Source organism: Pelophylax lessonae (assembly GCF_965119305.1).
Source record: "Pelophylax lessonae genome assembly, chromosome: 5".
NCBI classification, from domain to species: Eukaryota; Metazoa; Chordata; class Amphibia; order Anura; family Ranidae; genus Pelophylax; species Pelophylax lessonae.
The window spans coordinates 172,828,952-172,841,775 of NC_138772.1; the positions used below are offsets into that span (position 1 = coordinate 172,828,952).

At 42.2% G+C, this 12,824-nt stretch overlaps 1 protein-coding gene across 2 annotated transcripts in view; it reads left to right on the forward strand.

Annotated features, from left to right (window-relative positions):
- The window catches only part of ATP2C1 (ATPase secretory pathway Ca2+ transporting 1), a 235,461-nt gene that overhangs the window by 106,232 nt on the left and 116,405 nt on the right, over positions 1–12,824 (forward strand). For both annotated transcript variants that reach the window (XM_082258061.1, XM_082258060.1), the window contains exon 7: positions 151–259. In XM_082258061.1, the coding sequence (XP_082114187.1) occupies positions 151–259 (109 nt within the window). The remainder of the gene's footprint in view (positions 1–150; positions 260–12,824) is intronic.

The following is a 12,824-nucleotide window of genomic DNA, read 5'->3' on the forward strand; positions in this document are numbered from 1 at the left end:
ACTCTGCTGTATGATTTTAGTGAAAGTGTTGCTTTTTCTTTATTTCTGTAGGTCCAGGAAATATTATGCTGTTGTATTATAACTGTCCTAGTTAAGTGGTTGTAGCAAGATGTTGGATACTTGAACATATACATTTCATATTTTTTCCAGTATAAGAGAGGGGAGACTGGAGCACACCCTTGCCAGGGAATTGGTGCCGGGAGACACTGTCTGCTTGTCAGTTGGAGACCGGGTTCCTGCTGATCTACGTCTATTTGAGGTATATTTTCTGTTTTGGGTTTCTTAGGGGAAGGTAATAAGATCAGTTTTTGGAGAGCAATTTGTACCATAACTACCCATTACACATAAGACAAATCTTTAACACATTCTGGGTTAATTTAACAACTGTTTCACTGTAATGTAAATGTATGTCCTAATTGTATAATATTGCTGCTGAACAGATTAATTTTAAACTGATTGAAAGGCTAAAGCTGTTTAGATGCTTATGATGATGGACAATGTAAAAGGAGGAAAGGGGTTCAGTATGTTGAGCTTGCAGTGGTAGAGAAAGTGGGAACCTCAGCTGTCGTGTATTTCTTCTCTATGTAGTGTCTGCATGCATGCATTGCCAGCACCCTTCTTGGTTCATTCTCTTACCATTTAAGTGTCACTAAACCAACATCATAAACTACCAATTCATGATGTATTACATGCTGTTCATACTGTATTCTGCAAAGAAACTGGTTCATCCTGCTGTTCTCTATCTCCACCTTCTATTCATGTCCCCAATTCAGCTAGGGATTTAGCAGCTGTGGTGGCAACTTTGCACATGCTCAGTTTTCAATGAGTTTCTATGCTGAACATTTCCTCCCTATCACATCTGAGCAGCCCATGTGACTATAGAGTCACATATGTGGGTGTATACACAGTGGTAAATGACAGCTCACTCCCTCCCTCCTCCATGCCTACTAACTAGCTAAACACAATGGGAGGTGGGATATTACATGTAGATTGATAGAGGCTTCACCTCCCAATTATTCTAAGACACAGGCTGGAGGGGCGTGACTGTCTGTGACTGGCAGAAATCCACCCACACTATGTTGTTGCCAAAAATAATAGACTTGATTAAAAAAAAAAAAAATCAAAAAGTTAAAGGAACATTTTTTAATCAGAGTATAGCCTCAAGTCAATTGAACTCCTGGGTTATTGATCTGGCCAGTTAAGTAGCAGAGGGGGTTGGTAATCAGTTTCAGCTACTTTGGTGATACTGAAATTAACAGGTGCACTAACTAGATGGGCAACAATGAGACCACCTGCAAAACGGGAATGGGGTCCACTGGCTTTTTTTCCCCTACTTCTCTTTTCTGACTGTTTTTACCTAGTTTTGCTAGGGTCAGTGTCACTACTGGTAGTATGAGGGGATACCTGGACCCTATAGAGGTTGCACAGGTAGTCCAGCTGCTCTAGGATGGCACATCACTACGTGCCATTGCCAGAAGGTTTACTGTCTCGCCCAGCACAGTCTCAAGGGCATGGAGGAGATTCCAGGAGAGCTGGACAGGGCCGTAGAAGGTCCTTAACCCATCATATAATGTTTGGGGGTTCTAAGTAATTTTCCAGCAAAAAATACGGATTTTAACTTGTAAGCAACAAATGTTAGAAAAAGGCTTAGTCTTTAGTTGGTAAACTGACCTCATTTACAAACGGAAGTTCATCCCTTTGACCTAAAAGAACAAAATGATAGTGTTTCTCTTTATCTCTCAGCGCTGAGCAATGATGTGATGCTTTGCCGTCTTTTTTTTTTTTTTTCTCCTGTGAGCACGAAACTGCTCTGCACTTACATGAATCATGGAAGTGCCAGATTAAGATCGTTAGGGTGGTTAAATCGAGATCACAATTTTTATAATCATCGTGCAGCTCTACTATACAGTGTGAAAATGGATACTAAAGATCTCAACAGCTAAGGATCCGCAGACCTCTTCTGAATTTGATAACGCCTTTGTTTGTAATGGGTCAAAAAGAAAACTAAAACAATTAACAAGAATAATATTGTTGGAAAAAAAATGCTGCCCAGCTCTAGTGGAACAATGTTCTATGGGCATATGAAGCAAAAAGTGTAACGCTTAAAAGCAAAATTTGGCAGACAAAAAGCTAAAAAAAACCCTGACAGTTGTTATCCCTTCACCACTAAAACCACCACTAAAAAGTTTTATTTTAGATGTACTATAACTTCATTCTGGCTATAAACACATAGTGGAGCAAGTATAACGTCTGTGGCTTCTGGAGTAATGAATTCCAAATTGTAGGAAATTCTACAGTAGGATGATGGCATTAGGTCATGTAAAAATGTTGGCTCGCATAACATGAAGCCACAGGAGTCAGTTATTACAGGTAAGTCAAACAGAATCTTTTCTGTGTCCTGATCTCTATCCCTGTGAATTTATGTGGCTTGCCTGAAGCAGGCCAAGCTGAGGTAATTCTCGTCTAGGCAAGAATTGCCGAGATGGGAACAGGTGCCTGTCACACAAAGTACCAGCTTCCAGAAGAAAAAAAAAAAAATTTTTAGAGGAAGAAGATGAGTGGTACTTGAACATCAGTCATTTTGATTGTTAGTTTCATCGTGAAGTTCTGGTTGTGTATGATATTTTGTTTCTTATTTAAAACGGCCCGTTATCACTTGGGTGGTGATTTTTAATAGCCTCTGGCCAAACTCCTGTAAGAAATCCAGTAATTTATTTGCCAAATACATCCTATTCTACAATTGGTCATTTTCATTCATGTAGCAATATCTAAAAATGGTTGTAGCTTGTGTGTCCTCATGTTTAATTTACCTTGGTCAATTTTTTGGTTTATTTTGTTAACTTTTACCACTATTGAAGCAGAAGTAAACCCATCGATTTTTAACAGTTTAAAAAAAAAAAAAGTTACATTGCCAGCAATGCTAACTGTTACATTGGTTGTGTTCTAAACCAAACTGTCAAACCATCCAATGGCTGGTGTCATAACTGATCACATGTACAGCACCATGGCAGTTGAAGAATAAACAGAGGCCAAAGGTGGCAGCTTCCTTGATTGAAAACTATAGTAAAGATTACTTCCACTTTAAGAAGCGGATACAAAACACTGTTAATCTGTTTTTATGCCTGCATCCATACCTTTGCAACTGTAAAGAGTGTGGCTATACTTGGAATCTGATAACATGAAAGAAATCTAATGTGCCAAATTGTTAAAAGGATTTGCACTCTTTGCAGTGTTTTTAAATTTCACAAGTACCTAGGCTGCCTCATTGTGGGCAGCACAGTGGCTAAGTGGTTAGCGCTTCCTCTTAGCCGCACTCGGTTTGAATCCCTTTGTGCCTGTGTGGTTTTCCTTCAGTTATTCTGCTTTCCTCCCACATACCAAGAACATGCTGGTAGGTTAATTGGCTTCTATCTAAATTGGCCCTAGTATGTGTATGTATGAATGTGAGATGAGGACCTTCAATTGTAAGCTACTTGAGGGCAGGGACTGTTGTGAATGTGCAATATATATGTTAGAGATGAACCAAACTTTTTGGCGGCCAATAATGTCTCCAGACCTAAACCCAATTTAGCATCTGTGGGGTATTTTCAAATGGAAGGTGGAGCAGCGCAAGGTCTCTAACATCCAGAAACTCGCTACAGTCCATTTAACATGGTTTCCTATGGTATACATTCACATCAATGCATTTTGCAGTCGGTGCGTTTTTGGAAAGAGTCGGGGACTTTTTTTTCCACGTTTTTCGTGTAATAGACTTCAATGGAGTCGCACTAGAAACCTAGATGTTGCGTTTGATGCGTTTTTGAGGTGTTTTGCGTTTTTTTTTTTTCCCCCTCCTAGGGAGCGGGCTGGGAAGCTGGCTGCCCCATCCTTAACATCCGATGAGTCCTCAGCTGTCACTGAGTTTCCCCACTGGTAGCTGGATGTAAAAAAAAAAATTGCTGGCAAAATAAAATTGTGAAAACAAACAGCGTGGGGTCCCCCTTCAGGTCCATACCAGGCCCTTCGGGTCTGGTATGGATTTGAAGAGGAACTCCCATGCCAAAATAAAAAAAAAAAAATGGCATGGGTCCCCCCCAAAATCCATACCAGACCCTTATCTGAGTATGCCGACCCACCAAAGTTTTTTTTTTTTTTTTTTTCCTTCAGGCAAGGGGCCTTCCTTAGCATCCAGCTATATACAGTGTGTTTAAAGAGAAAAGTAAAATGCATGCAAAAACGCATGAAAAACGAGGGTTTAAAAACTTGAAACATGCCTGAAAAATGCATCAAGCACAGCCTGCATAGATATGAACATAGACTTAAATATCGGCCATCTCACATTTTCAGGTCTTTCTGACCTGATCTTTTAAGTCTCAAATATGTTATAAGGCTTTAAAAAGTAGGAATGTAATTTTGTACAAGACTGCGGTTCCATCCAACTAGAGATTGGATAGTCGGGAACACCCCCTAAAACCTGTTTTAGATTGCTAGAAAAGCAGTACTTTAGTTTGCTTCTAGTGTTGCCAAGAGAAGGAAGAAAAGTGAGAGAGTACCTTTTTAGAGTCAGTTCACACTGGGGCGACACGACTCTGTATGACTTCGGGAGGCGACTTGTCAGTCCCGTGCACCACGACTTCGGAGCGACTTGCAGGGACTTCACATAATGGAAGTCTATGCAAGTCGCTCCGAGGTCACCCCGAAATAGTACAGGACCCTTTTTCTAAGTCGGAGCGACTTGTGTCGCTCCTATTAGAACGGGTCCTGTAGCAGTCAATGGATCGTGACGGTGCGCGACTTGTCAGGCTGACAAGTCGCCTGACAAGTCGCGCTAATGTGAACCGAGTCTAAAACTTGATGTTGCACAACCAGAAAATAAAAACCAATGGTTACTAAGTGTTATGAAACCTAGCATGACATTTATTTTCAGCCTACGGTATCATTCACATGGATGTGCTGATTCAAGTGAGAGGCCATCTTCAGCCACCCTGGATGCACAGGCAGCCGGTTGCACAGACCTCCATGCGCATCCCAGATTGCACTTTAGTGTGCGCAGATCAGGATGCAGACTGGTTGCTTGTGTGAATGAGGCCTGACCCATAAGCACAACCCTTATCTTGAGGCCAAAGTTTACTTTTGTTGAAACCATGCAAAAGTCTCTTCTTCCATTAGAAACCATGCAGAAGTCTCTTCTTCCATTAAACTACTGCCTATAATTTTTTTTGTAGAATATTGTTCTATTTAGATACCCTATGTCCATTACTGCTAAATATTAGAGTAATTGTTTCATCTACTTTTTCTATTGTACAAAAATACATAAATAATAAAATTGTGCACTTTAGTATGGCTAAATGCTATAGGATCTCATCAGCCTCTCAAATGTTGGCAAGATAGGTCTCTGATGTGTAAAATTTGGAACAAAGCCAAGTTTGACGTTCTTGCTAGAGTCAAAGAAAGGAGTTGTGCAATAACACTGATGGTTATTTCTGTGTTTTGATCATTTGACTGGAATTTCTGTTCTGCCTAGGCCTTCAGGCATTGTACCTTATTTAATACTGAAGTTTCAGCCTATTGAATCTGAGCACAATTTCACCTGTTATGTGTAGTTGCAAAAGCAACTGAGCAGAAGATTGATGCTGTGTAATAGATCAGACTTATTTATACAGTAGTTTATTTGGAAAGTTTTCAAAATTTCCACTGAACACATTTCATCATGGAATCTGTTCAAAGATGCAATTTCCTAACACTTGTGAAAGGAACAGAATGGCCAGTTCTCAAAATGCTTTTTTTAAAGGCCAGAAAGCAGTTTCTTGAAGTAGAGCCTGGTAGCAGATATGGGGAATCGATTTTTATATGAAAGTCTTTCACAGAAATGTTTTAAGAAATGTATTTTAAAACCTTACGAACCTTGAAGGCTGCTCCTTTTTTCTAAGCCAGGGCAGTGTATGATTTAGTCATAAAGAAGAGTCTATTTTTTAAAGGTGATAAAGGTTTTAGACAATAAAATAATGAAATGCAATCCTACAAATGTTATACTGTAATTTTGAATAGGTATAATCCAAAAGAGAAGACAAGACAAAAAGATTTCCAAGCTCTCCTTACCAACCAATCTGCGACCAACCGAATTTACCTGTCCAACAGTACGCGTTAAAAACAGGGGTTTAGTTGCACACATTTGCAAATGCATGCGTAAGCCACAGAGCCCCGTCAAGGCACCCCATTATCTGTGGTCCTAACTCTAAATTATGATAGTCTACAACAATGGAAGCACATGCATTTAATGGACAGGTGTAGGACAGATATACCTGAAGGGAGCCCACCCCTTCTTAAAGGCACAGGGGCACACTGAACATCCAGCCTATTGCACAATGGCAGCAAAGATGTCAGTGCGTTGCCTGGTCAATATAGTCTATAACAAAAGCAACTGGTTACTGTCCACACCTGTAACTGGTCTCTGCAGCAAGGAGCATTGGAAGGGCGATGCATATAACAAGACAAAAAGATTTCCAAGCTCTCCTTACCGACCAATCTGCGACCAACCGAATTGACCTGTCCAACAGTACGCGTTAAAAACATCCAAAAGATAAGGTAGGACTCACAGGGCTAGAAAAGTGAACACTCAGTGATCAGGTTTATTTCGACCAGTTGCAGGCTTGTCTCCCTTACGCCCTGAGGAAGATGAGCTTGTGCGTTGTTGAAATAAACCTCATCAATTAAGTCTGATACACACAGGCCAAATATTGGGTGGTATCGGCCAGCTCAAAAGAAAGTGGCTGACATTCAGGCCATGTGTACGGCAACCGGTCCGACATAAGCCAGCCGAACATCTGGCTTCTGTCGAAGGGGCATTACTGAAAAAGGTCTGCCGATCAGCATCCAATCAGCGCTGGCAGCCAATAGCTGAGAACACTGACCGGTGTGTTCTAGCGGCGGGCGTCCCCCCTATCGGAACACAATAGCTCGGCGTGGAGATTGTCTTAACCACTTGCCGACCGAGTACGGTAGTACTACTGCGGCAAAGTGGTTCGTTATCGTCTGACGACGTAGTATTAACGTCGTCAGACACTCCCCCTTCTGGGCGGCGCTTGCGCGCCGCCGGAGGCTCGCTCCCGCTGTTTTCATTCACAGCGGGAGTCGGGCCAGGGGAGGAGCAGCGGCGATCGCCGCTGCTCTGCCCCGATCGCCGGGGATCTAGTGTGGAGATCCGCCCGCCTGTGTAAACACAAGTGGGCGGATCTCCATAGTGACAGGGAGTGACAGATCGGACTGTTCAGCATAGCTGGACATCCGATCTGTCCATGACTCACACAGTCACCTCCCCCCCTACACGTCAGTAAGCACCAGGCATACATTAACCCCTCCCTCTCCAATAAAATTAACCCCTTCCCTGCCAGTGTCATTTTTACAGTAACAGTGCATATATATATATAGCACTGATTACTGCAGTAATGTCACTGGTACCCCCAAAAGTGTCAAAAATGTCAGTCAAGGGTCCGATCTGTCCGCCGCAATGTCGCAGTCCCACAAAAAAAATCGCAGATCGCCGCCATTACGCGTTAAAAAAAAAAACACCAAAAATGACAAATCTTTCCCTTTGTTAGTAAACGCAATAACTTTTGCGCAAACCAATCAAAATACGCTTATTGCGATTTTTTTTTTTTTACCAAACCTAGGTAGCAGAAAACAAATTGGCCAAAAATTTTTTAAAAAATTGGTTTTTACATCTTTTTTGGGGGGAATTTCATGTAAAAAAATGTTAAAAATATTGTTATTTTTTCAAAATAAACGCTATTTTTTTGTTTATAGCGCAAAAAGTAAAAATCGCACAGGTGATCAAATACCACCAAAAGAAAGCTCTGTTTGTGAAAAAAAGACGTAAATTTCGTTTGGGTACGGCGTCGCACGACCGCGCAATTGTCAGTTAAAGTCGCACAGCACCGAATCGCAAAAAGTGGCCTGGACGGAAGACAGCAAAATCCTCCGGTGGTAAAGTGGTTAAAGATGATCTTCAGCTTTTAGTGAAGTTTTAAATAGCTTGTTTGGACCATCTGTCTTTCTCTCCACCTCAGCCAATTAAGAGAATGCTTTATATTCATTCATAGAATGCAAAGCTCTCTGTGAATGGCTGAGCAACACTCAGCCTGGCTCAGTTATGTTTCCGGGAGCAGGACAGGAACTTCCTGTCCACCTGCTAAAACGCAGCGCTGTATGTGGCTAAGGCAACATACAGTTTATACAGTGAGCACGTCTAGTAGTGAACGTGTTAGTTTGTTTAGACCAGCTTGGTTCAAACATACTATTTAATGGTGCATTCGCACGTGCGAATGCTTCATGTAAGCAATAATATGCGAGCGCCCCAGCGGAGGTTTACACTATTTTGTGCAGGATGAAGCCCTATTGAAATTAATGGGAGGCTGTTGTCTCCTGCGGCTAATTGCGCCACTTGCGTGTAATCGCTCATGTAGCGTTCAAATACAAGTGATTGGCCCAGGACGCAGGCAGAATACATTGCTTTCAATAGGGCTCCTTATTGCAGCTAATCGCGGGGGGTTTTGCATATAATCCCAGGCAGGTTGCATTCACAAGTGTGAAGGCACCCTAAACTTCACTAAAAGCTGGAGATTGTTTCCGTTTATAATAAAGCAATATGGGGGGGGGGGGGGGTGGGGGCACATTCATCACCCCACAAACTAATTTGGCTATACAGGTACCACATCCTACATATCCAATACATCAAAACAGAAAATCCCTAACAAAAAAGAAAACGAAACAGGACTTTAAACTTACCACTCCAATAAACTACTGTGTAAGAAATATATGGAATGTGCAGCAGCACCAATAGATGGAGGGATGGGCTAGCAACCAAGTTTATAATAAGCATATTTATAATAAGCACTATTAGCATTACCAAGTTTCAAACACATCTCTGGGGTGATTGCAGGGTTTTTCCCCCTAAAGTGATTGTAAACTCTCATGTTTGTTCCATCTATCTAAAAAAAACATGTTATACTTACCTGCCCTATGTAATAGTTTTGTACAGGGCAGCCTTGATCCTCCTCTTGGGTCCCTTTTTACGCTGTTCCTGACCCCTTCCTACTGTCGGGTGCCCCCACAGCAAACCGCTTGCTATGGGAGCACCCGCCCCTCACTTTCCTGATTGGCTGACTTTGACAGCTTTGGGAGCCAATGGCGGCACGGCTGTGTCTCAGCCAATCAGGAGGGAGAGTCCCAGACGGCTGAGGGACTTGTGGACATCGCTAGACAGAGATGGGTCACAGGTAAGTATTAGGGGGTGCTCGGGAGGCTGCTACACACAGGTTTTTTATTTTATTGCATAGACTGCATTAAGATAAAAAAACCTTCTGACTTTACAACTCCTTTAAGGTAATTGGTCTTGAGTCCACCATCCATGGAGCTTGGCTTTCCTGCTTGTTATTTTTAATTAGTTGTACATGCTGTCAGATACAGTAAATATGGAGTCTTGATTTTCCTGAAGAAGCAGGCTTTGACCTGGGAAACATGTTGAAAGAGAATAAAGTGACCCCCCCCCCCCCCTTTGACATTTTATCAAGGGGTTATTGATTTTTTTTTTTGTACTTATCAAGACGGTGGATATATAGTGTGTGTAATAAGATTATGCTAATGTATATTGTGCAACTACTGTATATACTCGAGTATAGGCCGACCCGAATATAAGCTGAGACACCTAATTTTACCACAAAAAACTGGGAAAATTTATTGACTTGAGTATAAGCCTAGGGTGGGAAATGCAGCAGCTACTGGTAAATTTCAAAAATAAAAATGGATACCAATTATATATTCATATATTCTTTATATTTTGTATATGGTTATATATTTTTTTTTTTTAATATAATTAATTCTATACAGCGGTACCATATAATATATGTAAAAAATTGAGAAGAATATAAAAATATAGTGTGTGTTTTATAGGAGTGAAGGTCCCCGTTTAGGTTTGTTGGCTTTGGAATTGTAGGACATTGGAGAGCATTGCTGCCAAGACTACATCACTGCACCCTGCATACATACACCATGTATGGGAGGATAGAAAACACATTTTATATATATATATTTTTTTATATATATATTTTTTATTTATATTATGAGAGTGACATGCTTTACTGGTGAGGTCTCCCTGGGATTAGCATATTCCGTATCCCGGGAGGCATCGCCTTCCATGCCGCATTTGGCGGAGGAGGAGGGTGGTGGTGCTGGTGGTTTGTCGTCATAGGGACTGGCTGCCTGAACCTGAGAGGGACGGCCAGTTATTGATGGCATGAGAAATAAAGAGCGATTCAGTGAAGTCAAAGCAGCGCGGCCGCCAGCACTTGCTCCTCCCACAGTGTGACGTGCGTCATGCAGCCGGGCCGAGCTCATTCACTGAAAGGCTGGCCTGGCGCAGCTGTGCCACTGACTCAGACAAAAAAGTGCGGTAAGAGTAAAAGCCGAAGGGGGCTTTTTCAGCATAAATATTTGTGCTGAAAAAGTTGGCTTATACACGAGTATATACGGTACTCTTCCTTTTTGGGGTTTTTATTCCTTATATTGTACAACTACTTTGCCCTTTTTTGGGTTTTTAATCTTTTTGGTAACTTAAAAATTCTCAATATATTTTTTACACAGTAGTTTATTGGTGTGCTACCTTTAAAGTTCTGTTTTAGTTTTCTTTTTTGCTAGAGATTTTCTGTTTTGCTGTTCTTTGGTATATTTGACCTTCTGATTCCAAAAATGGCACCATTTTTTCCCTTCTCTAGTTTTTGAGATGCAGCATAAATGCCATATACCACTCTTAACTTCGGTTGCCGTCAAAAATCTGGCTATAAATTTAGCAAAATATGTCAAGATGATTAAAGTGGATCTTCACTGCATCTGAGCACCACAAACCAAAAACTCGATTCAATTGATTTTTAATATTCAAAGCAATCTCCCCCCATCCATCCATGTCTCCATGCTTTATTTTGGTTAGAAATCTCTTTAAACCCCCCCCCCCCTAGGAATTCTGGCCATGGCCATCTTATGTTAGGGCAAATGTTTCATGTCTCATTTACTTCCTGACCTTAACTCAAGTGTACATGCTGGAGAGTGTGTTTGGCTGAGAAAGCCCCTCCTCCTCTCCTGTTCTCCTGAAGACTCCTGGGATGTATGACATAATTTGCCTTGGCATTGAAACTAGAAACTAGTTTGTAAAACTAGAAACTAGAACTGAAGAAATTAAAAAAAAAAGTTTAAAACAAGTAAATATATTATACTTTCCTAGGTAATTACTAATGCTAGCAGCATGAAGAGTAAAAATGTTGATTGGGAGAGTGAAGTTCCACTTTAAGGGCAGCACAATCATTAAGTAGCCTTAACCTCAACAGTGCTCGATCTGCAAAAATGAAGCCATATGAGTGGCAAAATACACACACACACACACACACACACACACACACACACACACACACCACCTATACGATCATAACTATAATACAGTTAATAACCCACACTTTGGAATCCCATATTTCTGATGTAAAATTACAGTTGGAAGTATGTAAACACGCTCACTATATCTGCTAACTTGTATGCAAAAACACACACTAGGTAACAGAAGAACAAGTTTAATATCAAGATCTTTTCAAAAACAGACTTAAAACTATAGGTTTATCTAAGAAACTAGAGCTGATGCAATTTTCTGAATCGGCACCCCAAATAACCCCAAGAACAGGTCTGCAAAGCCAGGCACCAAGAAAATAGTTTTTCTCTTACGTCCTCCGACAGTCGCCGCCTCTTCATATCCGTCACATATGGGGTATTAGACTTTGCTCCGAAGGAGTAGCTAGGCAACAGAATATGTTAACATTAAAGCTTTTAACATATCCCACCCTCAAGGGGTGGTCCCCTCAGTCAATACCCTCCTACTTCCTGCAACCATATCTCAGTTTCAATGTCTAGCTTGTCAGGAGTGGCTGGCTCTCTCTGTGCTGGGGCTTTGTGCCCCAGACTCTTTCTTCTTTTTTGATTTTTTGTTTGAGTTTTCTCTCTACCTTTACTTAGCTGTTCTTTTTGTCAGCGTTAGTTCTTCGGATGAAGAGGATCATGCGGGCTGGGTCTCGGGCTGATCCCCCTGGTGGCAGGTCGTGCGTCAGTGGCTTTCCAGCCTGCCATCGAGCGTTCAGCCAGGTAACGCTCCTGGCACAGTGAACGACCCATCCCTGTTCGGTGCAGGGATGATTGGTGAGGTGGCTACCTCACTGGACGCTGTGCGGTTTCTTAACCCCCATTCTGTGCGTCCTGTATGCGACTCTCCCTGCCTCATGTGCAGCGGCTTGTTCGCCTGTGCGGGTCCCCCACGCCATTGTGAGGTAAGTGTATCTATGTGGGGACCTGTCTGTCTGGGGGGTGTCAGTCTGGGACTGTGTAACCTGCCTCTGTTCACACTGTTTGTCTCCCTATCACTCGGCTGCATGCTGTGGGCTGCAAAGGGGGGGGGGGGGAGCTGTGTGACACTGTGTGTGTCAGCCTTGTCAGTGTGAGAAGCTGTGTGCTGTGGGGCATGTTTTGGGCATGTTTGGGCACTATACAGCGATCGCTGCGGCGATCTGACATGTTTTTTTATACATGGATGACATGTGTGCATTACTGTACTGTGGAGCGGCGGTTTCGGCGCCAAACTGCGCCATTTTGCCTACACTCGCTCCGGCCGCATGTTCTACATGCATGGCGGCCATTTTCTTGTAGCCTCCCATAGGCTTTCATAGAGCGCCCCGGCAGCATCACTTCCTCTTCTCCAGGAACACCGATCGAGGCAGCAGCAGCGGCGAGGGTCTCCTCAGGTTATATCCTTCCTATCC